The sequence below is a fragment of the Pristis pectinata genome, chromosome 2 (assembly GCF_009764475.1).
Source record: "Pristis pectinata isolate sPriPec2 chromosome 2, sPriPec2.1.pri, whole genome shotgun sequence".
Taxonomy (NCBI): domain Eukaryota; kingdom Metazoa; phylum Chordata; class Chondrichthyes; order Rhinopristiformes; family Pristidae; genus Pristis; species Pristis pectinata.
In genome coordinates, this window is record NC_067406.1 from 90,794,679 (window position 1) to 90,821,254 (window position 26,576).

Genomic DNA, 26,576 nt, shown 5'->3' on the forward strand with positions numbered 1-26,576 from the left:
TCTCTTTCTCTCACTTCCCCCCTCTCCTATGAGTTCCAAGTTCACTTACACCAACCCCACTCCCTGCCCTGTTCACATTCCTTTTTTACCTCCAGGTCACTATATGGGGTCTCAATATTATACTGGCAATACTATTTGTGTCTGGGCATGGTGCAGGGATAAGGGTGTGTGGAAACCCCTTAACAAATTACTTTGCAACTAAAGCTGTACATGGGCTCAGGGTCTGCAGAGCCAGCAATAGCCGTGCCAGAAGAAAAAAAAACAGTTGAGTGTCTTTTTACTTTGAAGACCCCCACCCCCACAGCATTTCCATTCAGACTTTTCCCATGTTGCTTGGATTTGGTCAAATTTCACCAGGAAAATCCAGGCTGGATCACCCATACTCTCAAAGAATAAATTTGATGACATTTCCTGTTGGGGAAGGCTTCTGACATTTATATCATTAAAAAAAATTGGGCCAGAGGGGCTAGATTGAACAGAAGTTATTTGCTGTCTTTTTAAAATTTTCTTCCCCTTTTAAAAATAAAATATTGAGTTTGTGATACAATAGGTTCAGCATTGTTTAGATTATTAACAATTCTTTGGGAGGAATTACAAAAGAATTGGCTATCATCTGTTGAAGATTATTTCATCCTTGACAGCAATGACAAATAATAGTTTCAAATTTTGGTTGTAATTTATGTGTCTTATCAGTAGTTTCTCTGGGGAGCAGGAGAGAGAGGAAGATGAATGTTAAATTTGTGGCTCTTTTTTTTGTGCTTGCCTTCACCTATTAGGAACACACATGAACGACGTGTGTATGGACATTTATCTAATCTTGGTAAAGTTTTAAGGACTGGAATTCTTCCAAACGCTAAAGATTAGGTTACACTTAAACCAATGTACTAACACAATTGAGTACCGTAGGTTCCAATAGCAAGTAATTACAATGTGTGAAATCATCCCCACTAGCCCATCATTTTTATTGAACTGTTTCATATTATATATATTTGCTTTATTGGGAAGCGTAAATTTCCTTTTTCCAACCAGGAAGGAGACTTGGCTGAAAATCTTAAATTGCTATGTTGCCATCTTCATTGAATTAACTTCTGAAGTTAGTTCCAGAGGGGTCTGTTCAGAATGTTTAGAAAACAAAGCTATAGGAAATGACTTTAAAATTGAAGCAATCTTAGCCTGAGATAGGAAACGGCAGATAAAGTTACGTTCAAAGTATTGGTATGAAAGTACATCTGTGTGCAGCGAGGACTCCTAGATCCCAAGTTGGAATGGCAAACTATTTTGTATAAGACTGTTAATTCAAAACCACATGTAAAGGAATGCTGCTCTGAACTGTTCATGGTTTTGGTCACATCCTCTCATTCTCTCTCTTTGCCCCCCACTGCCCCCCTCCCCCAGTCCATCCCACTCTTCATTTCATTCTCTCAGTCTCTCATCTACCCTCTGACTCTCTCTTCCCCACTCCTGCTCTCTTTTCATAGAATCGTAGAAAGTACAGCACAATACAGGCCCTTCGGCCCACAATGTTGTGCCGACCTTTAAGCCTCACCTAAAACTATCTAACCCCTTCCCCCTACATTTCCCTCCATTTTAAATTCCTCCATATGCTTATCTAGCAATCTCTTGAATTTGACCAATGTACCTGCCTCCACCACTGCCCCAGGCAGCGCATTCCATGCCCCAACCACTCTCTGGGTAAAAAAGCCTTCCTCTGATATCTCCCTTGAAACCATTGCTTTAAAGCCATGCCCTCTTTTCTCCTCCACCTCACTCTTTCCCCTCCTTGCGCTCTCTTTATCCTCCCCACTTTTCCTCATAATCTTCTTTCTGTATCGTCCTCTCTCTCCTACTCTCTCTCTCTAACCTCCCTTTCTTCTCTCTTTCCTCCCCACTCATTATCTTTATACTCCTCCACTCTCTTTCCCTCTCTGTTCTTCCCTTTCTCTCCGTGTCTCTCTAACCTGCCTGTCTCTCCCCTCCTTTTCTCCTTCACTCTCTCTGTCCTCCTCATCCTAACCTGCCTTTCCCCCTTCTCTCTCTCTCTCTCTCTCTCTCTCTCTCTCTCTCTCTCTCTCTCTCTCTCTCTCTCTCTCTCTCTCTCTCTCTCTCTCCCTCCCTCCCTCCCTCCCTCCCTCCCTCCCTCCCTCCCTCCCTCCCTCCCTCTCTTCCTCTCTAACCTTCAACCTCCCATTCTTTCTCTCTCTACCCTCCCAATCCTCTTTGCTTTCCTCAATCTTCCCCTCTCCCCTGCCCCCGGATTCTTGGGGTGGTTATTCTGTCCATAGTTTGTGCCATTAAAATTCCTCCCTTTCCTGTTATTTCTCTCTCTGTTTAGAATTCCAGCTCACCTACTCTGTTTCATTGCACTCCCTTCACTTCTTTGACTTCTTGTCTTATGGAGAGACGCCTTTAATAGCACTGACCCATTTCCATTGTCGCTGCAAGTCTATCAAGCAGTAATGACCATGAATTATGTAGATTGGGTGTTAACATCAAGGGGAGTAAACCACTCTAATGATTTCCTAAATCAAAGATGACCAGGTTTCAGTTTTTCTTTGTGGCTTCCTATTTTATGTTAGAGCTGGTGCACTAGCATACCAAAAAGCCTAAAGACCAATTTCTAAAGTTGTTTCTTATCAGGATAACATAAATTTCTTTTGTTATACTCCATTTGCAATCTTTTTGCCTGTGTTGTTAACCTGTCTCTATCTTTTTGCTGATCCTTTGTCCTAGAAATTTCTTCCTGTAATACTGGACAAAATGCTATGCAGTCGATATCAGGCTTAGATGTAAGTCAAGGAAACTTGTGTCCATTTCTGGGTTTCTTAGTGCCTGGTGCGAAATTTGTGCTTCGATTTTGCAGCAGAATTTTCATAAGTACTATAAGCTTGCTTTGGTGTAAAATTTCTTAAATAATCTTAGTAATGGCCAAATGTGGTTTTCAACTTCACGAAACTTACAAGTGGTTGTTCTTAATTACTCATGGAACGTCTTGTTTTTATTTGCCTTGTTTTCCTTGAACAACATTATTTAAATGGTGAGCATTTAAAGTGCATTCCTTACTTGGTTGCCCATGACAATTTGCTGCCTCATTGCTTACTCAACACACTGCTTGTGTTTGAGACTCAGTCCTTCTTACATCTGAAGTGACTTTTTTCTCTGCATTTCATACAGACTTCCAATGGGGATTTCTCTTTCAGTTTACAAGAACAAGCAGGGTAATTTGCTACTTTGCAAGCTTCCCCAAAGTGTAGGTATTCATAGACTGTGCTCATGTAGAGAATTGCCTGGTATCCTGCCAAGAGTGCCTTACTGTAGCCAGATAAAGTCTCTGCGGCCTCTCCGCACAGAGAATATGTCCCTGTGATGTGATGCCCTCCACCAGCCTCACCTCTCTGAGCTCTTGGGTGCACTCTGCCTTCCTTTATCCATCAGTAGATCATCCATTTTTGGAACAGCAGCACCCTCCAATAGTTGGAAAAGCACACAAATGCAAGAAAAAGGCACCAAAAGTTGGCCACTTGGCTCCTCAATCCTACCCCACCATTCAGTATGATCATGGCTGATCTACCCCGGGCCTCAACTCCTCTCCTGTGCCACTTACCCATAGCCCAGAGCTCCTTGGGTCTTTCAAATAATTGTCTGTCTTCTCATTAAATATCTCCAATGATCTGGCCTCCACTACTCACTGGAATAAAGAATTCTGGAGACTCACCACCCTCTGCAAGAAGAAATTCCTATGCACCTTTGTCTTAACTGACCACCTCCTTATTTTGTAACTGTCCCCTTTTTTGAGACCCTCCCATCTCCTCGGGATATTATATGTTTCAATAAGATCACCCCTCATTCTTCTAACCTCCAAAGAATAGAGATCCAGTTTCTTTGGTTGCTTATGATGGGACAGTCCTGTCAACCCAGGATAAAGCCCAATTAACCTTTTTGACTGCCTCCAATGCTAGTATATCCCTTTTTAAATAAAGGAACTAAAATTGTGCACAGTATTCCAGGTGTTGTCTCCTCAATACTCTGTACAATTGTAACAAGACTTCTTTATTTCTAAATTCCAACTCCTTGCAAAATCAGAATCAGAATCAGTTTTATTGTCACTGACATATGTCGTGAAATTTGTTGCTTTGTGGCAGCAGTACAGTGCAAGACATAAACACATAAAAATTACAATAAATTACAAAAATAAATAAATGGTGCAAAAGAGGAATAACGAGGTCGTGTTCATGCTTTCATGGACCATTCAGAAATCTGATGGCAGAGGGGAAGAAGCTGTTCCTGAAACGTTGTGTGGGTCGTCAGGCTTCTGTACCTCCTCCCCGATGGTAGTAACATGAAGAGGGCATGTCACGGGTGGTGAGGGTCCTTAATGATAGATGCTGCCTTCTTGAGGCACCGCCTCTTTAAGATGTCCTCGATGGCAGGGAGGGTTGTGCTGGTGATGGAGCTGGCTGAGTCTACAACCATCTGCAGCCTCTTTCGATCCTATGCATTGGAGCGTCTATACCAGGCAGTGATGCAGCCAGTCAGAATGCTCTCCACCGTACATCTGTAGAAATTTGCTAGAGTCTTTGGTGACATACCAAATCTCCTCAAACTCCTCCTGAAGTAGAGCTGCTGGTGTGCCTTCTTCATGATTGCATCAGTGTTGGGCCTCAGATGGATCCTTTGAGACGTTGATGCCCAGGAACATGAAGCTGCTCACCCCTTCCACTGCTGACCCTTAATGAAGATGGGTGTGTATTCTTCTGACTTCCCTCTCCTGAAGTTCACAATCAATTCCTTGGTCTTGCTGATGTTGAGTACGAGGTTGTTGTTGCCAATCTATCTCACTCCTCTACACCTCCTCATTGCCATCTGAATCAATAACATCAATAAAGGTTAATACACTATTTGCCTTTATAACCACTTGCTGCACCTGCCTGCCAACTTTTTGTGACTCAGGCACGTGGACACCCAGATCCCTCTGTACTTCACTCATTTGCAATTTTCTCCATTTAGAAAATCGGCTTCCTTTTGATTCCTTTATAAGTGCACACACTTTCCCACATTAAATTATATTTGCCAAATTCTTGCACACTTATTCAATCTACCAATATCCTCCTGCCCTCCACCTTACACTCTGCTCCCTCCCCAAGGTCATACAGTATATATAAAAAATAAATAATTTAGGGCCAAGAACCGATCCATGGAGCAAGATGCATTTATTCTAATCCTCTGCCTTATATGAGTTCTGTCTGTATTGTGGGAATGTCCCATTCAGGGATGGACGCCATTCTGTAGGTATGCGCCTGAATGTCTGCATCTGCAAGATAGATGAGTCATGGAGCCATTCAGTGCAGAAACTGGCTCTTTGGCCCACTGAGTCCAGGCCAACCATCAAGCACCCATTTACACTAATCCCATTTTATGCTCTTGACATTCACAACAATCTCTTTGGAGCATTGGGGGCTGAGTGGCAACCTGATAGAAGTATATATAAGTATGAAAGGCATAGATAGGGTAGATAGTCATTTACATTTACATTAAGGTGAGAGGTAGAAGTTTAAAGGAGACATGAAGCAAGTTTTTTACACAGAGAGTTGGGTGCCTGGAACGTGCTGCCAGGGGTGGTGGTGGAAGCAGATACAATAGTAATGTTTGAGAGGCATTTGGACAGGCACATGAACAAACAGGGAATGGAGAGATGTAGATCATGTGCAGGCAGATGGGATTAGTTAGATTAGCATGGCACAGACATTGAGGGCTGAGGGGCCTGTGCCTGTGTAGTACTGTTCTATGTTCTGGTTACCTCCGGATTGTATTACTCACCTAAACATTAGGGGCAACTTACGGTGGCCAATTAACCTACCGATTTGCACATCTTTGGGACATGGGAAGAAACCTCTAAAGCATACCCACGTGGTCAAAGGCAAAACATGCAAACCCAGATTGAACCCACGTCACTGGACCTTCTTTGTGGCATCTTATAAAATACCTTCTGGAAATCCTAATGCACTCCATCCACTGGCTCCTCTATATCCTGTTAGTTACTTTCTTAAAGAAGTCTAATAAATTTGTTAATTTGATTTCAGCAGCCAGATTCAAAATTAACAGTCATAGATTGATTTTGTAATAGGTATAACATGTTCATATTTTTAAAATGATTTCCTTTATCAAACTAGTAATTTTTGAAATATTTTGGAATAAGCGTCACATTTTATTGTCTATGGATTAGAAGAGTGTAGTTGGGTATTGTATTCCATTTGTATTGTGACTGAATCCACAAACTAAAAAGACAGCTGCACTTTTTATACCTCTTTTTATTTGCACTGATTTGGGAAAGGACTTCACTACATGTCTGTCCTTCAGTTAATAGTTATGTTCATCAATTGAGTGATAATTATCTACCAACTCCAACTTTCGTACTTTCATCAATGTAGGTGCTGATGATTGTCAATGACTGTAAGAAAAGATACGTTTAGATTATAATTTCATTTAAATCAATTTTTGATGTCATAAATTGTATTGATTTTCCTGAAGAAGTTAATGGTAACAGTTGTCCATCTCTTACTTCGAATTTGTTAGAATAAATGCCAATCCTTCTTAGTCTGGTGAAAGTTCTGATAGTAGTGAAGGAGAGTAGTTGTGAGGAAGAAGAAGAGTCATGGGTGGGAATGAATGCAGCTGATCTTTAGCAAGCTAACAATGTTTTTAATAAAATTTGATCCCTGCTTTTCCCACTTGTGATGGCATGTAGGAGATCTTCAGGGTTGGAGGTACACGTTCACCAAGAAAGGATGTAATTTGTATGATTCAAAGTTATGACTCAGATTGTACCTTCTATGGTATGTTCATTAAGGGTCTATACAATTGTTCTTTGATGATCAGTGAGTAAGTTGAGGAGAGGGAGATGTGAATATTGGGGAGTAATCTTGATCCATCTGAATCCCTACTAACCTTAATATTATTGATTGTATCCTAATATCTGCAGTGACCTTATTCCTGAATCTATGCCACTGAAATAAGGAATCTTTTCTGCTCAACAGTTGGCTTAATGCAATTGTACTTCAAGATAAGTCTTTGAAGGTTCATATTTGTAGATGTTTATAACTTGTCTCAATTATTTAGAATACTTGTTTCCAAAGGTAAATTAATGAGCAATAGCCATGTAACTATTTAATTGAAAAAAGGACAAAGAACATAGAAATCAATCCACTGGCCTCATAGAAATGGATAATTTGTATGGAAAAATTAACAGGTCTAGGATTGGATTGGAAATGCATTCCTTTTTTTAAAAAAAGTCTATAAATGACTTGTGATGTGCATTTAAATCGTTCAAGCCAGTCTTTATCCAGTGTGGTTCGGTTCCAGTGCAGAGAACTACATGGCGAACTTTCCCTCTTAGGTCAAACAAGAAACTGTAAGGTCCAAGCTTCACTGACCCAAGAGAGGTTGAATGTTTTTTAATCTTCTCAGTAGTGTTCACTACAAATTCCTTAGAAGCATTGCTTTCTTAAGGCGTGACAGGAAACTGAATTTTCAGAAAAATTACAATAGTCAGGAGCAACTTTACATGTCAACCAGTTAAATTTAACAAAAATGACTAAGTCCAGTGCTTGCTGTGATTGTTATGTTTGATGTGAAGTAAATAGCTGAGTATGAAAAAGATGCTCATTAGTTATTGAACTGGAAGCAGGTCTTGGTACATTGGCTGCATGTTCCATCACTTCTTGAACCAGCTAAATACAGGAAGTGAAGTACATCTGGTGATTGACCTTTAACATAAAATGTAATATTCAAGTATAGGTATACCAAGGGTGTCATGATTAATGGCAATAGCAAGATAAAGTAGATCTAATAGTGGATATTATTATTGAAATGAAGATGATTTTGGAAAATATATTGGATATTAATAGACTGCTAATTAAATCACCACATATATCGTGAATGACCTTGGAATGGCTCTTTTCTTGTCGTTCATGTTCCTTTTGATCAGTTAGTTTGTGGCATTTAGTAATTATGTGTGGCAAATAACCTACAGTAGTAGAGCAAGTAAGTATGAGTAAACTGATAAAAGCAAGCTGCTCAGAAGCAGCATGTTCATCCAGTTATGATGTTTCTTCTTTAACTGCTAATTTTTCAAATATTTTTATTAGTTGATGTAGAATTTATTTTAAGCTTAATTGCTGAGTGATTGAGCTGCAGTGTAACCAGACCAAATGTAATTCATGGTACAGTGTGTGGTTTACTTATGTGTTCTGGGTTTTAATAAATTATAAATTACACGAGTTAAAAGTGAGATGCTTAACTTCTGTTAGTACTGCTCTCTGTCTGAAAATTAAATTTTGATTAACAAAATTTAAGGGAGTCAGAATATTCCTTGCTTCAGGGAAGACTAAGCTTTCTCAATATCTCAGTTGGTTAAATCCTTAAGGATACTGCGATCCAATTTTGAGCAAGATTCACAGATTGGCAAAAGAATATTTTGTTTTTTCAGTCCATTTCTTTTTGTATCTTTTTCTGCTCTGCAGGTTTTATTTTTCTAGCAGTGCAAATACATTTTGTATAATGCAAGTAGCAGATGGAAAAAACTGGCTGTATGTACTAGAAGCTCAGAATGGTCTGTTCTATAATAGATTGATTCTGATCTACTTCTTTGAATTTCAGTAAAATTATATTAGCCTTTATACGTATATAAAAAAAGTCACGGCTAGTTTTCATTCTACTGAATACTTTCAGTCGTGAACATATGTTGTAACTTCATAAAGCTGCACGATTTGAAGTTCCACTGTTGTTAATTCTGTCAAAGGATTAGGCTGTTTCTTTGAACTCTTGTACCTGAGTGTTATAAAAGATTGATTATATACTTCATTTAAAAATATATATGGTTTGTATAGAATGTAATTTCTGCTTTTAAATGGTGACAATTGCCCTTTACAAACTCATCTGAATAAACCAATGACACTGTAAACTCTACTGATAATGGTCACAGTCCTGGAAGGTTAACATTTTGCAGTTATTTTATTGTTTATAAATGAGTACTGTTCATTGATTGCACGTGGAAATTACAGGGGCCATTTAGTTCACTGATTCTTTTTTTAGAGAAAGCTTTTCTTTGCTCTCCTGTAAAGGAGAATTAACCTCCTGAATTATTGGTAAATATTATTCCTTCAAGTGTAACCAAGCTCTGAAAATAACTATGATTTGGTTTGAAGAAAGAGAATGACCATACTCCAAGTATGGGAATGAGGTGTATTACATAAAAGTACTGATATTATGGATTTAAGGATTGCTGCTTAATAGTTTGGAATAATCATAATCTTTGTAATTCAGGACAATTTTGGATGTTATTATGATGAGATTATTTGGCGTGCATTGGTTACAGTTCCAATCTTGCTCCATGGAGTTAAAACAAGTATGATAGGTATAACGGAAATAGTGCTGATCACAATTTGATCTCTGAGCATTTGAGAAAAACCTTACCTACACGAAGATTATATATTCCTTTAGTTCAGAAACTATCAAGTTTGAATAATCTTTGGAGGGAATATACATTCTACAATATTACTTGATATATTTTAGGAAGGAGGCACAGGCAAGAATGTCTCCAGGCACTTAGATAGGGTTGAGTCAGTGGAGTTTATGTGACCATGGAAGGAGCAGTTTCATGTCTTTTGTTTCTTTCTGTTCCTTCTGGTGTCTTGTCACGTTATACTGCCATCTTCAATCTTTCCCAGCAGTTGTGGTGTTGATGTGTTTAAAACAACAGAAAGGAGTATCTGATCTACACTCATCCAACCACTACAATAATGTCTGGAATGTTAATTGTACATCATCAAATCTTACAAAATAACACCCAAAACTGAGAAACATTAAATAAAAACAAAAATCAGTTGGCTGCATGAGTCAATTTAGTTTATTTTTCTTTCTTATCAGATATTACTGTGACAATCCAATATAGTCTAATACTTGTATTTTTTGCACCAACAGATCATACCTATCAGGATGTATTTTTCTGCTTTGAAGGATTACACCCTTGAAATCTTTCTCATTTAACGTACTATTTCCTCCGATGTATTTAAAGCAGTTTTTGTTTTTATGTTGCATTTTTGACATATATAGTCTTCCCTTTTTTGTTTTACAATACATTTATAGCTGACTGGTATACTTTTAAAGCTAAATCTCACATGCAATTAACTAAATTATACAAGTCTAATATCTAACGCGACCTCTGAAAACTATCACCTCAAGTACATGGCAGCCATTTCTTGAGCTTGCTCCTTTTAAAATGTGATTGTGTTTCTTTTCTGGCTGCAGGAAACTCTCGGAAGAGACTGATGTGCTCTGTGTGTAACAAGAAGTGTTCTTCGGCTGCAACTCTACAGGAGCATCGAAAGGTCAGGCAGACAAGAAACCCCCTTCAAGTCCATTCACAGCGTGCTGTGCCTGCCTGAGAGTGTTAGGGCACTACTATGGGCTGTTTACTGGGGCATTGCCACTAGATCATTCTATTGGCTGAATTAGTCCCAATGTGAGCTCTAGCAATACGAAGTTATCAAAAATGTTTGATAATTGATTAGGGTGCAAGTTAACTATATTTGTTAATCTTTTCACTGATTTCTCAATGTGAGAGTGATGTAAATTTAATGATTTAAAAGTTACTTTATTGATGTCATTATTGTGCAGTAGAAATGAAATCTGCAGATGTCTGTCTTGTTAACTAGCTGAGCTTTCAAATCTAGAAATATTATGGAGCAGTGAACAGAACAATAAAACCGACTTGTATTTGTAATAGTTCTTTTAACAGAGCAAATAGTCCCAAGGCATTTCACAGGAGTGTTACTGAACAAAATATGTCACCAAGCACATGAGAAGACATTAGATCAGATTATAATCTTGGCTGAAGTTTTTAAAAACCATTTTAAAGGATTGCATTAGAAGGAATGAGTTATTCATGAATCAATGCAATAATTTAGATATTATAGTGTGTATAATACTACAAACAATGCTACAGAAGGTTTCATGACCTCACCAAATGTATCAAGGAGAGCTGCACACCACCAGAAATACTGCAGGTTCATTTGGACACACTTGGTCAGACAGACTCGACACTTACTCCCACTTATTCTCATTCATACATTCAATGTCCTCCATCTCCTCCAGTGAGGCTAAAACTGATGAGTAATAAGAAGGAAGCCACCCTCACAATTCAGAAGCTCAACAGGCTGGAGGAGGTGACCCTGCTTTTCCTGGCCATAGTGACCACAGAAGTGCAAACCACCTCATGAGTATGGGTAACATGAAATCTGCTAATTGTGCTCATTAGTAATGTTCTGTTTTGCTGACTACATTAATTTAATTTGATCTCCTGCAGTCATCTTCATTACGGTTGGTGCTGTTGTAAGAACATGAAGTGTTTTGCATGGAGGTTATGTATAAATTTTTTTTTGATTTATCCTTCCAGAATATGAGGAGAGGTGTCCTGTTAGCCCATAATCAAAATGGCATGAATCAAAGTGGGAGGAGCATGCAGAGATGAAGCCCTGGGAGAGGAGAATGGAGGGGCTGGGGGATGGAGGATGAGAGGAATGATTATGATGATCAAAGTGTCTCGTTGCATCTGACACCCCACAACACTACTTCAGAGGTGGCAGTTAGATGGATGAGCAAAATAGGTTGACGTGTCACAGGGGAGATACACCAAGCAGTAGGGTACTGTGTTCCGGTGTGAGGCATAGGGAATTTTGTGTGGTGGTTGCTGCAGAGCAAGTCCATGTAATCCTACTCCCCCAGAAGATTCAGATGAGGACACATTGGGATGCTTTCACGACAAGTCTGGTGCTGATGTGCAAGAAGATGGTGCCTGCAATATCAGGCCTGATGCTGAACAAAGGTAATGAGAATGAGCACAGAGGAGTCCACTCCATGCTCTTACAAGATGTTGTGTGGAGCTAGGTGATTATGACCTCCTTTCTGAAGGCGATGCACACTTCTTTACAAGGACTCGGCAACCATCTATTCATGCGGTGCCTACTGGTTCAGGTGACCGCTACTGTGGAGGTCAGATTGCATCTTTCTGCTGCTCTGCAGTTTCACCCTAATCTAGCTATAGCTCTAGTGGCACGAGGGCAGCTCGGTGTTATTAGATACCACAATATCTTGCTATCACAATGCAACTCATAAGTGGATTGCTGCTGTAAATTGACAGAGATCTGACCCGTGAGCAGCTCACATTTCTCCGGCAGCCAAGTGATGCTGCACCTGAGCAGCTGGCTGTTCTCCTCAAATAGGGAGATGCTGCAAATGAACAGATTACTAACCTGCATGGGAACCTGTCTTTCTCCTGAATAAGTAAGGCATACACTCCATTCCCACCCCACTTCCATCACGTCATTGTGAGCAGATTCCTGCTGAAGTAATACAGAGAACTGACATTTGGGACAGAATGAAACAAGGATTGGACCTGTGATTCATGGTCTGTCAACTGGGTTAGTTCCAGGTCTAAAGGTTAAATCAATGGTACTGTTGTGCTATAGCATTGTTTGTCCAGTCCTGTGACAGGTCACGTGGTGAACAGCTTCAGGACATTTATGTCCCTCCTTTGCAAAGGTACTAATTAATCTTACACCATAGCCTCTCAGACAGCATGCTTACCTGTGCTCCACAGCTTGTTATTCCAGTCTGCTCATTCAGTAGGCCATGGGTAGCAAAGTGCCTTCAGACTGATGCAGTAACAAAATCCCATCTTGAGAAGATCGATGACATTTTCCACTACTATCCTGGTACTTTTAGCTCTCATTCTATCTCTGCTCAGCTGATGTAGATGGAGAGAAAACAGGTATGAGTAGCTATGGTATTAGAGGGAAGACCTTGTTCCCTGAAATCCACCACTCAGTGCAGTGCTGAAAATATCCAGCAACATGACTCCCTGAGGACAAAGGAGTCATGGGAGCTGACACGGAAAGTAGCAATCAGCATAAGAAAGTTCTTTTCAAGATCCACAAACACCTGTACATTTAATGCATAAATAAAGACAATGTCTGCATGGCCTGTGGGAACTAACAATGCTGGTGAATAGCAGTGCTCAAGATACAACTTTCTTCCCACTGAAAGTATTCCTCTGTGAATAGAAAGCCTCAGTGATTTGACTGTAATTGTAATAAGCAGCATATTGAGAGACATGGCATTGATTTGCTGCTGCTGCCTGGAGTGATCCAGTGGACAGGAAGTTGAAAGACATCATCATTAGTTTGATGGTTATGGAGAGAGTCCAGGCATGGGAGCATAGTCAAAGAAGTTCTTGCAGAAGTTCACGTATCTCTGTGAAGACAAATGATACCAGGCAGTGGAGGCATTCAGATCAAAGCCTCCCTGTATATGGATGATGTCACCATCTTCTGTTTGGATTCATGATCAATCTGCAGATTAATCAGCATGTGCGACCAGTTTGAGTTGGCATCAGCGGCCTGAATCAACCACAGAAAGAATGTGGCCGTGCTTTTTGGCAACTGGTCTGATTGGTCCACCGTCCGCTTTACCGTCAAGTGTGACTACCTGAAGGTGCTGGGAATGTGGTTTGGAGGGGCTGAAGTGTGTAACAAAAATTGGCTGGAGTGGACAGGCAGAGTTAAAATAACATTTGGAATTGTGGGAGTGGTGATCCCTCTCAATAACTGGTAAGAGCCTGGACATCAGATGCAAGCTGCTCTTGGTGTTGCTGTACTTGGTGCAGGTGTGTCTCACTCCCTACTCCTCCACCCTGGCAATTACCCAAGCTATTTTCAGGTTCATGTGGGGTTCCAGGATGGAACAGCTCCAACAGGTTGATCTGCACAAGTCCCTGGACAACAGGGACAAAAGCGTACCCAAAATGGCCATCATCCTAATGGACACCTTTGTGGATTCAGGGTATGCTGGCCCTAAGTGTTGCTATGTGCTGAGGTTCTACCAGTCCTCGATGTGGCAAAGGATGGATCTGGTCCATTGCCACCTATTGTCCTGGTGAAATGCATATTGCTGCACTACCTATCCATTGTGGAAAAGTGTGTACTTGATGCTGGATAAAAGGTCGGGCACACCTGATTGTGACTGGAAGCGCCTGGTCCAAGTTTGCAGTTGTCATAACTTCATTGGAAAGATTAATGCTACAGTTTACTTGGGGTGGTGGAGGTTGATTATGTGGGGAAGGTGGGGGAAATAGATCTTAGACTGTGTGGTTTTAAAAAAAAGTATTATGTGATCCTCTTCCTGGGCTCTTGAGTCAGGTTTAAATAGTTGGTTGTTCATTTTCTGGCTTTTATTAAATTGAATCCAGTGCCCAACTGAGTATCAGCAAATGGCATGACAAATCAAAAATGCAAATTTTCTCCTCTTTCCCCTCCCTAAAGCTAAAGTTTCTCCAGATGATGCACAGTTGTCCATCTGTTGTATAATGCTGTTAGGATTGTAAGACATCCTTGAGCTGTTACTGTCTGTAGCACATGGTGTAATGGCAGGGATTAGATTAAAAGGTGTTCCAGATGGCCTGATGTAAACAAAAATACTGGCAGATAGCAGAAATTTAATATCATTGTTAACATAGAAATTAGTGATTTTCTATAATAGTGTAAAATATTTATAATTTAGTGAGCTTTAATTATAGTCTTGTCATTTTCATTAACTTAGAATTTCAATCTGCCATTAATGACATTTGGTACAAATGCTGAAAATATTAAAGGGGATTTGTTAATTTATAGAAGTAATGGAATAAAAAATTCAAGTAAAAACTGACTGAAACCATATTCAGAAAATTTCAGAAATTTTCTCAACCTTTTAAAATAGTTAATTCTATAATTTCATACCCATGCATATAGAATACCTACATTTCCTTACCTGTTTACAATTCAGTGTAGAACCAGTGGAGGTCCATACAGATGATGGCCATCCACCACATTGTATCTGTGCCTGATCTTTGCTGGAGTAATCCAGAATTAATAGCATGCTACTTCTCTTACTGCTTCAAGTATTTTTCTCATTTTTTTTCTTTAAAAGATGTGATATACTCTACCTCAACCACTTTTTGTGGCAAAGAATTCCATGCTACAGTAACCAACTGAACAACACAATTTATTCCATCTCCACATCTCACATTCTCTCAGTGGCTGTTTTAAATCAATGACCCACTGCCACTGACCCCTTAACCAGAGGAAATTATCTTTTCCTGTTTGCTCTGCCAAAATACTGCATAATTTTAAAACAAATTTTAGCAGATCCCCCTTGCCTTCTGTGCTGTGATGCGAATAATCGAAATATTCTCAAGTTCTTCCTCAGGACAATAATTTCCCACTTTTACTGTCATCCTTATGATTTTGCACTGTGTTCTCTATGTCTTTCATGCAGTTTCTTTATTGTGCAATCAAAACTGCAGAGAATTGCCAAGTGCACCCTATCTATTGTTTTTAAACATATTTATCATAGTTATTGCTGTTTCACAATCAATTCCTTTATGGAAATCAAAAAATGTCATTGCCAGCATAATTGCTTACAGTAAGACTCCAATAATCTGCCATCTGATTATTTGGAAATCCTGATGGTTTGGCATCCAGTTTACCAGGTGATATTTGCTGTGCCCCCTTCCCCGACTCATTGGGGCCCCTGTTCCTGCACTCTGTTCCAACTCATTGGGGCACACGGTTCCTGCACTGCTTTCCAACTCAACTGAGCCTCGGTTCCCACACTGCCTTCAACTCAGTGGGGTCCTGGTTCTTGCTTTTACCTTCTAACTCAACGGGACCCCAATTCCCACACTCCCTTCCCACAATGGGGCCCTTGTTTCCTCGCTCTCTTCAAAGTCACCAGGAGCCCTTGTTCCCCTGCTCCCTTCTGACTCATGATGGCCCCGATTCCCATTCAACTCGCTGGGGCATCATTCCCCAAACCTCATTAAACTGACCAGGAACCCATTCTTAGCATTTCTGAGGTTCCCTGGAAAAGTTATTATAATACAGTGTAAAATGTAAAAAAGAAGTAAATTAAATATCTGCTGGGGTCTTAATTGGAATAATATCCAATAGACCAGAAAATCATCTAGTCCAATATCACCAACGTGCTGTGCATGTCAGCTTTTCAGAATACTGCCTACTTTTGGATTTATTAAAAAGATTCATATGAATTACTTAAATATGTCTGCTTTAACTATTTTTTCTTCTGTATTATGGTGACAAATGTGCAGAGCAGTGCAGATTTATAGATGGAAATATATAAATGGAGCTTAACACCAGAATTATTGAACAGTTCTAGCTTTATAAGGTGGTCACTATCATAAAGTCATTCTAATATAATCCAGAATGTTGTGAGTTATAAAATAAACTGATATCACGTTCTGGCTAATAGATGAATCTGAACTCAGGCAATCAGATCTCTTTTGCAATTAGTTTAATTACAATATTTCAAACCTAATTTTCTCAGTTAATTTTTATTTGAAAATCCTTTATACATAGCTGACATCCTTCCTCCTACATCGAGTTCTAATCTTGTACTTTTTAAAATGTTGGGTTTTATTTTCATAACTGTACTCTTAAGAGATTATTAGGAAGGCAATTACAGTGCAATTGTATATGATAACTTGGCCCGAGGCAGAAAAGTCATTAAATTTCCTCAAAGCAACCTTAGAAAGTCTGCGCCTTTCATCTGATACCTTCCTTGCATTCAATAATCATTTTTTATCTTTAAATTTCAAGATTCATGAAGTCTTCAACTGCCAGGAGTGTGACAAAAAATTCATATCAGCAAACCAGTTGAAGCGCCATATGATTACCCATTCAGGTAATTTCAACCTGGTGTTTCTTGCAAAAGCATAAAAGCAGATAGTATGAAGTTTCACTTTCTGGTCTTGCCTTGTGACCTGCTTTCCTGGTGATTAAGTAACACAAAATAAATTTGTCATAGCTTCTTAACTGTCTTTAATCTGAAAAAGAGCTTATTTATGTTCATGGTGTGAAGCTACTTTTCTTTGAAGTCATTCTCTTTTGACTGAAGCTAATTAAAGAGAGTTTGGTATTTAGAAAGCAGAGTTTAAGATGTGCAAATTGCAGAAGATATACCCGAGCTTGTTCTACAAAAGTAATTTGATGCACATAATCCAAAAGGCATGCAGTTTGTCTGTCTAATTGGTTTAATCTTAATTGTGTTGACTTAATTGCAAGATTCCCTCAGTGGATAAAGTCTTTCTTTCATCTTTCCTCCTTTACAAACTGACAGTTTAATATTTGCTGCTTGTTCTCCACAGAGAAACGCCCTTACACCTGTGAGGTCTGCAGTAAATCTTTCAAACGTCTAGATCAAGTAACTGCGCATAAAATTATCCATAGTGAGGACAAACCATACAAATGCAAACTTTGTGGAAAAGGGTTTGCTCACAGAAATGTGTACAAGAACCACAAGAAGGTAAATATAAATTCAGTATATATACATATATATGTACGCACACACATGTAAATGCTTTTATGTGTGTATATCTATCTATATATATGTATATATAAAAATACACACAAATACATGATTAACCCTGCAACTGACTGCAAACAAAATAACCTTAAAAATGGCCTACTACCACTCATGATTTAATAAATTTGCACTTGCTTACATCACAATGTTTGTAATCTGCACTGACTGACATCACCCTTTCCACAGCACAAGGACCTGGGGAAGCTCTGCATATCGGTAAGTCATTAGTAATTTCCCAGTTGAACACTTGTTTTCATTAAAAATGTACTTTTGAATGCAAGTAGGGGAAGTTAATGCTGTTAATACAATTCTGGGTGGTGGATGGCATGTCAAACTTTATTCATTTGTTGCTTTGGATTTAAATGCTGTCCAGACTTAGTTGTGTTCCTTCCTTGTAATTTGCTCTTACTAATTTTAATTCGATATAGAGGACGCTCTGATGTTCATTCCTTTATTATAATGCTAAATGTATAGCATCTTATGAGCTCTTTGTGGTCCAACTTGAAACAATGGGAAAGATTCAACGTACTGATTAGACATGTAAGGTAACTGAGTTATGAAAGCAGATGTGTTATGCTGTATAAATATTTTTTATGCAATATGAATGTCATGGAGCATTTTATGTCATTAATACATAGAGAGTTTTGAATGAAAACTGCCTGAACAATAAACTAACCTCCTTATTTCCTGAGTTAGTAGAATAATTTCAGGTTTGATTACTTGTGATTTTAGTGGTGTAATGCTGTGAACTTTGGATTTATCTTGCAATATATATAACCTATAAGATATTATTAGAGTACAATTTGCCATGCGGTAGGTGTTGGTACCACGTGACTCATTTTTTTTTGCTGATTCCATTTATCATGCTTTTTTGCCTTACTTCATCGAAGCTTCTGTCATTTAAATTATTTTTGTCTTTTACCCCATTGAGGATCTTCTTTAGCACCTTTTTCCCCACCCTTTTCCTTGGACATACTTTGGTTTTAAATGTTGTGCGTCTATGATATTCACTGACTGTAATGAAGAGTCATGGACCTGAACCCCTAACTTTGTTCTTCTCTCCATGATCTTGCCTAGCCTGAGCATTTCTAGCATTTTCTGTTCATATTTTGGATTTCCAGCATCCACAGTACTTTGCAGTACAAACGATTATAAAGATTAATTTTACAACCTTAAGGCATATGTGTCACAGGTATTCCTGTGGCTCCTCAATATCTGGGAACCCTTTCATTTTAAACATGGCTATCTGTCCTGCTGCTGTAATGCCTAATTTAAAGTTTATCTTTTCTTTTGCATTGCTGAACACGATATATTGTGTATTTGTGTATCGTTTTGATAATATTAGATGTCTAAATGCTGAAAGTTCCAGGATTCTGAATTTTCACTCTGCCTCCAGATTTTATTTTGAAAATGGAATCAGTTATTGAATCTATTGGCTATGCCCCTGACTACTCCACACACTGCTTGTTTGTCCTCTGACAACCTGCAACTTTTGATACTGGATTGTCCTTACTCTCAGCAACAAAATTACTTTGAGATGCTAAACATTCCTGGGATATTGCTGGCTAAAGGTGCTACCATGTGCTCAGTCTAAAATCAGATGGTTGGTGCATGGATAGAATTTTTGACTGAAGCAGACATAAAAGTAAATACACATTTATTGTGCCTATTTCCTCTTAGACTTTATATTTCTGTATAGTTTAATCTGCACAGATTTGTTGGCTTTTTTATGTGGAATGACTATTTACAAACATTTGCATAAAATTCTTTCTGGACTTTGAAATTGCCGAGCCCACTGGCTTCTTTATAATTTGCTCCAGTACTCAGGTCTGTTGAGAAGATTTAACGTTAGGGCAAAATCAAAGCTTTTCATTTATTTATTGATTTGCATACTTAAACAACTTGCTTGTGGTTTTTAACATTAGTTTGAAAACTCTCTGTCTTTGAATGGGTCATCTGACATTCATTATCCATCTTTCTCCTGGCTGGTTTGTGCACTTTTCAGTCACAGGTGATATAGTTAGATTTGGGTATGAGTGTAAGAAATAGTAGCAGGAGGGGGCCTTATGGCCTACTTCTCTATTCAATTAGCTCATGATCGATCTCTGACCTTAACTCCATTTTCCCACCCTTTTCCCATTGCCTAGGTTCCTTTAGACTCTCCATATGCATCTACCTCAACCTTGAAGATCTTAAGAACTGAGAATCTTAAGAACTTCAGCCTTAAAGACTGAGCATCCATAGACTTGAATAAAAAGTTTCAAAGATTTCTTCTGTTGCAAAATACCTTCTGAGCAAAGAGATTCGTTTTTTTTAATTTTAGGCTTATCTTGTGATTTTCATGCTCTAGTTCCAGCTTGCTAACTAGGGAAAACAGGACTGAGTTTGTCAAGTCTTCTAAAAATGTTATAGATTTAAAAGACCACACCTTTTATTCTTCTGAACTACAGTGAATATTGGTCCAAACTACTGAATTTCTGTTTGTATGATAACATTCAATGATGAGAATCAATCTAATGAACCTTAGTTACACTTCCTGTAATGCTTTCATGTGGTGACCAAGGCTGGAAATAGCACTTCATATGTGGTCTCACAAAAACCCTATAATAATTGAAACAAAACTTCCATATTCTTACTTACAAGCCCTGATAACATGGAGGCTAACATTTCATTTGTTTTTCAAATCGTTTTCCATATTTATGTGTCAACATTTTGTGACTTTGGGTCCAGGGATTTGTCAGCTTTCAATCACATCAGTTTTTCCAGTATTTTATCTCTACTGAAGCTCTGATCTTGTGGAATCATATCAACTGTTTTCCATAAAGTTCCAAATTTTGCATCTACATTGATTTCTTCTTATCCACTGAACAAGTTATAACCTCAAAAGAATTTATAATAGATCAAAAGCAAGTTCCATTTTAAGCACCCAGACTGATTTTTCAGATTATGTATGATGTAGTAGCAGTGTGATTCAGCAGTTATAGCTGCTTTCTGGGAAGAATTCTTTGTAGAAATGGATGACTTCTCTTATAAATAAAGAAGACATTATCCTCTATAGCCACACATGTTGGTCCTCTCAATCTGAATTCCACCCCTGCCATTATCTGGAGAAGAAAGCACAGTGGTAAACACACACGCTAAGTCTGGACAGTATTAAGTATACAGAAACACAGACACTGACCAAGCCAAATAACATGTAAAGGCAGCATATTTCAATAACTGATCTCAATGTTCTTTCAAATTTTGAGAAAAGATTTCTTTCACAATAATCTTTGTTTAGCTGCTAAAGCCAGTCACTAAGCTTTCAATATTTCCTCAGGCAACCAAATGTTACAGTCAGACTTCATTGATGAGTAACAAGCTCATCCAACTTTGTTAATTTTGGATTCCAAGGCTAGATTTTCCAAGTTTGGAGTACCTTAAAATGACTTTGACTTATTGCAAGTTGTTTTATTTATTTGTGCTTCACATTGAAATTTTATAAGAAAGTCATCAGACACTTTCTGTGTTGTTATTGAAGTTTACTAAATTACTTCTCCATATTTATGAAGCTGTGGTCCAATCTCACGCAGTGCATTAATGCCACTGTCAGGAAAGTCAACCGAAAGTGGATGTACCATGGACGGTGTTGGCCACTCTTGCAAAAACAGTCCTTAAGCAAATGTGAAGCCTGCTTTAGGGTTATTTAAAAGAGGTGTTTCAGACTGTGGAATCTGGTACTTGGGACTGGCTGAGTACAGGCACTTTTTCAGTTAAACATTCACTGCCAGTCCTTTTTGAGATTCCCCCCATTGTAACCTTAGATAATTATAACACTGGCAACTACTTCCAAATGATCCTCACCGGACTCTTCTCTCTCCACTTCCTCCAATCAGTACTCTTAAGCCTCCACTTCCCCCTGTCCACCGCACCCCCCCATCCCCATTCCAATGTGATTTTGATCCTAAATTCTTTCATTTTTCCCTCTCCCTCCAAATACCTAAACCTGACCCTCAAGGTCCTAATACAGATCTCTCTCCACCATCTCCCATTCCTGTTCCAGTTTGACAGATGCCCCTTCTCCCATCACCCCCAGTTTCTCCCCACTATGACCCATGACCAACCTGAGTTACTCCCTTTGCTCCTGCAAAAGACTTTGGCTATGGTAAACTCTTGCATAAAACACACATTGGTCAACCATGAATCACCCATTAAGCATGCCTTTCCCAGTGAGGAAGGATTTCTTGATGTTCATAATTCAATAATGGAAATTATTGGATAACTGAGTTTAAAACAGTATTTCTTACAATAATTTGTTTGGTAACCCCCAACCATCAAAATTAATACCTCTCCAAAATTAAGTTTTAAATTGTTGACAAACTGAATATGAAGAATGTAAATGAAACACAGAAAATTGCTGACACTGAAAATCTGAAATAAAACTAAGTGCTGGAATTACCCAGCAGGTCAAACGGTACCTGATGAAAAGTCATGAAACTGATTCTCTCACCACAGATACTGCCTGACTTGCTGAGTTTTTGTAGTTTTTTTGTATTTTTTTAATGTGGTGAATACAGCCTATTGTGTTGTTACTGAGGGCAGCCGATGATAAGATACACAACCCTCAAGGGATCTGCTGACTCCTATGGGGGGAAAATGCAAGAATAAGAATATTATAACACTAACAATATTGGATTTGGGATTTTCTACTATTTTCTATTGTTGAACATACAAGTAGATTTATAAGTAACATATATATTGTCAGATCTCTCAGATCTCTTTTCCCCTTTTTTTTTGCAATCAGGGTTGTGGGGGCAATGGTGCTAATTTACTATTCTATCATTGGCTTATTGCCCGGTCCTAATTTATTTTGGACTAGCAACTCTGGAAGAAGATTCTTACCTAAGTGATAGTTCCTTTGCTATCCCCACTGTCAACCACTATTTTCTTTCAGTTCTAGCCTAATTATCTTTTGGCATAAACAAATAACCTTTAACTGTAGTTTTGTCAATGGCAGCAACAGTAGACTTTGGAATGAAAATTTTTAAAACTCTCCAGAAATGACTGTTTCTTATGCTGTGTTCATGCCCAAGGTGGATCTTGGCCGCATTAATTTTGTCATTTTTAGTGTTTGTATTTACATTGGACATACCAGTTCTGCTTCAGGGCTGTAGCTGTGAACCAGTAACGCTGGTGTTACTCTCCATCTCCACCTCCATCTCCAGTCGTATCATAGGTCTTATATTCTCACTATTATCTGACAGTAGAAAGATTATTGTTTGTCACTATAGATTGTAGATTGTCACTCAAGCAGATTAATTTCCGAGAATGCAGATCAACGAGCAGTAAAAATGCCAAAACTGGCACTTGCTCCAATTGAAGAATAAAATGGAGAATGAGGGATAAATAAATTATTTTAAAACTAGTGGCTGTTGTGGGATTTTCTGCACGAGACTGTACGAAGTACTCTCGTAACATTGTTTTGGGCACATCTATGAATACAGTAACTGGCATTTAGTGGATTCTATTGTATTGTGTGGATTTTGGACAGAAAGGTTCTTTGAGCATTGTACTGATGGAATCTGAAAAGTTCAGACTAGTTCTGTGTTTCATGGTGGCAGGTGACATTCATTTATTTTGATCAGAACTCTGCCATTTTCACTGTACAAAATTTGCAATTACATGGCACAGAAGGGAACAGAAACATCCATCGACAGATCAAAAACTTGCATGAACTTAATTTGAGCAATGGCTGCTCACGCTTTCATCTAATTAGCGAAAACAGTAACAGTGAGGTTGTATTGAAACAAATACAAGATAACAATGAAAATAAAGAAGCTGGACAGATATGGAAACAGGAAATGAGCTAGAATAAGAAAGGAGTGAAGTGGGTATAGAAAAATGAAAATAAAGGACAGCTTGTTCCTCTTCAGTTTTTGGTCAGTTTGTGTTCAGTATGTGCATCAGCATGAGGGTACACAGGCAACAAAGAGAAGACAGAGAAAGTGCAACCATAAAGAAGGCCTTAAAATAGAGCAACAGAAGCAGTTCAGTGTATGGGATACCACAGCTTTATAGCATTTTCTTCTTTCTTTTTGCCTGTTTGCTTTTCTTTCTCTTAAACTTTTATATGCTAACAGCCATTTGGAAGCATCATTGATGTAGCTGTGAGCAGTGTCCCTCTCAGCTGCAGTTGGTGTGTGGCCTGAGGAGAGACCAAGGGAAAAATAAATAGCATTTGCTTTAAATAATAAAACATGGTCAGGGGAGAAAGAGAACCCTTACTTTCAAAAAAGAAGTGATCTGCCTAGACTTGCATCAAGTTAGAAGCATAGTGTAATTAATTAAAAGATTTTTAACAATATTTTGAAAAGGGTAGATTATTTTTATAATTTGGATATTTATTATTTAACATTGGTTGAAAGGAAAATTACCAAAGTGATTTTATGGCATCTCCTGAGAGAACACCTGTAAAAGCACAGCTTGAAAATGGACGGCCCATGTGGATTCAGAAAAAGGATAAGGATTAAGAAACATGTTTGTGAAGTCCATTTTTTAAAGTATCTACTGCAGTTATGGACAAGGAATTGAATATTTAAATTTTCAAAAATTTGGCAAGATTACATACAGGTAAATGATTAAGCTTTTGTTTTAAAATAAAATAAGGAGTTAAATAGTTGAAGGTAGAAACTTGTTTCAAGGTCAGGAAACGGAGAGATGCCTCAAAAGCATATTTTTGAATGGTAAAGTCAAATTCTTGGTCTGAGGATACCAAAAGCAAGATCTCCAGGTCTGCATGCACAAAGTTTAAATGCAAACGAAAAAGAAAAGCAGCGCAAACAAATTAAGAAAGATTTTGGATTGTTTTAATATTGTAGATTTGAATCACATGTATGCTGTGCAAAGTATATATGTGGACATAATAATAAGCATAATTCTTGGCCATTTTGTTTAAATAGGTATGAAATATATAACTGGCAAAGTTACTGATGACACTGTGCCAATATGAATAGGAAGGCATTTCATTCCCTGTAAGAGAGTGGCACCCAATACTTGAAATTGGCATGAGCCCTAAGATATCATGCAGAGCCACAACTTATACAGAGTGTTATACAGAATATCTCAAGAGACCTGTCAAAGCTTCACAAAATTACAGAATTATCATGAAGTATTTTCAAGAACCAGAACATAACCTTCACTTGTGACCCAATCCAACCATAGCCCTGCCCATTCCTGCAAAGACCACAATAATTGAATCTTTTTTAGGTGACTAGGCCTATTCCGCTGTTGGTGATGTTTGTAATTTTTCTTAGTCATCAGTGCTGAAAGATTCCTAACACGCTATTACAGCGCCAGCGATCGGGGTTCGATTCCCGTCGCTGTCTGTAAGGAGTTTGTACGTTCTCCTGTGTCTGCGTGGGTTTCTTCCGGGTGCTTCGGTTTCCTCCCACATTGCAAAGACGTATGGGTAGGTTAATTGGGTTTAAAATGGGTGGTGCGGACTTGTTGGGCCGGAAGGGCCTGTTACCACGCTGTAAAAAAAACACAGAAGCTTTGTCTGATAAACTATTTCAATCGTGTTTTTCATAGAAATGAGTTAACAGCTTCAGGCAAAAGTATTCATCCACGAAATTTCTGAAAAGTGTAATCCTTCAGTAGTAGCAAGATGTAGAAAGCAAACCCCTTAATGGTAACACTATTGTGTGGAAATTCCAATCCATATTAAAGCACCTGTTAAATTTGCTGATTGGTGATGATTTCAGCTGAAAATGGGCACAAGCATGATTTGAGGTTGGGTTAAATTGATCAATGTGATTGAATTTCTAGAGAGTTGCCTGATATGAATATTGACAGGCTTTCATTCTGTCAATGGAAAAATATGCAAATGCTTGAAATAGAACGAACAGTTGAGAATATAATATGTGACTGGAGGTGATTTCCATTTCACTCAAGTGTCAATGTGAAGGAGCAGATAAATGGGATATCTTGCTCCTGGGGAAGTAACCATCTACGGCTAACGAAGAACTGCAAGTAAGTCCTGAGATAAATATAACAACATGGATGTTAAATAAGGATGCACAGAATGGAGAAATGTATCTACAGGTCTTAGAAGATGCCTAAAGTTAACTGCAGATCCTTTATCTGGTGGGATCTGATGGGAGCTGCAGATCCCACTTATCCAACTTAGAGAGTACTATTTGCAGGATTGGCAGTGAAAGGAGTGAAAATCAAAATTGGGACAATCAATACAAGCAATATGTTAATTACTGAGATTTACAGTCAAAATCTATAAATGTGAACCAAATTGAAAAATCCTTTCATCCTCTGCACAGTATGCAGGCCTGGCATATATCATTCTCTGCTTAAATACCAACATACCTATACTAAGACAAGTAATATTAAGGTCACTTCTGAACACATCAACAGAACATATCAAAGAAGGTGCAACCAAATGATTTTCGTAAATTTGGTGGGTATGTGTTGTGGTACTTCCTTTTACTTCCCTGATATTTGCTTTTGTCGGCATGTACTATGTGTCATTGATGAGATAAACATCCCCATTTTGTGCTTGAGACCATTTTGATACTGCTCAGGAGAGGCTTCTGTCATATTAGGGGTACTCTCTTTTTTCTTGGTTTTTGGCTGTGTCTCCAGCAATATCAAGAGTTTGCCTCTGTTGAGTTGTTTGATCCAGCCCATGTCAGATATTGATGAATGGAAGATCCTTACAGAAGGAGGATGCCCAACATTAGCTGTTTACCTTGTTGCTGTTTCTCTGTTTTGTTGCCCCTCAGTGGTGATGAGTGTGACACTATTAATGCCACACCATGTTGAGGGGTGAGTATGTATCTTCCAATCAACAGGCATTCACTTTCATTTGGGTTGGAAAATGGTATCTTTTTTATCTCCTTCTAGTGCTGAAAATTTCTTTCTCATCTCCTGACATGGGCCTGAGAAGCAATATGGATCAATTGAGCCACATAGCACATTCCTACACATTTGGGAGGGTTCATTCTGTGCCAAAAAATGGCCAACTTTTCTCTGTTCCAGCTCTTCAAAGTAAAACATCAAATTGCACAATACTGAGAATATGGTCATGGTGGATTGTTTACAGGAAAGGAGCAGAA

The 26,576-nt window shown here is 38.5% G+C and overlaps 1 protein-coding gene across 3 annotated transcripts in view; it reads left to right on the forward strand.

Moving 5' to 3' along the window:
- Positions 1-26,576, forward strand: part of prdm5 (PR domain containing 5) — a 217,161-nt gene that overhangs the window by 64,378 nt on the left and 126,207 nt on the right. For 2 of the 3 annotated variants that reach the window (XM_052044647.1, XM_052044639.1), the window contains exons 8-11: positions 10,303-10,382; positions 16,704-16,788; positions 17,252-17,409; positions 17,656-17,685. In XM_052044647.1, the coding sequence (XP_051900607.1) occupies positions 10,303-10,382; positions 16,704-16,788; positions 17,252-17,409; positions 17,656-17,685 (353 nt within the window). The remainder of the gene's footprint in view (positions 1-10,302; positions 10,383-16,703; positions 16,789-17,251; positions 17,410-17,655; positions 17,686-26,576) is intronic. The other variant, XM_052044657.1, reaches the window with a different exon arrangement.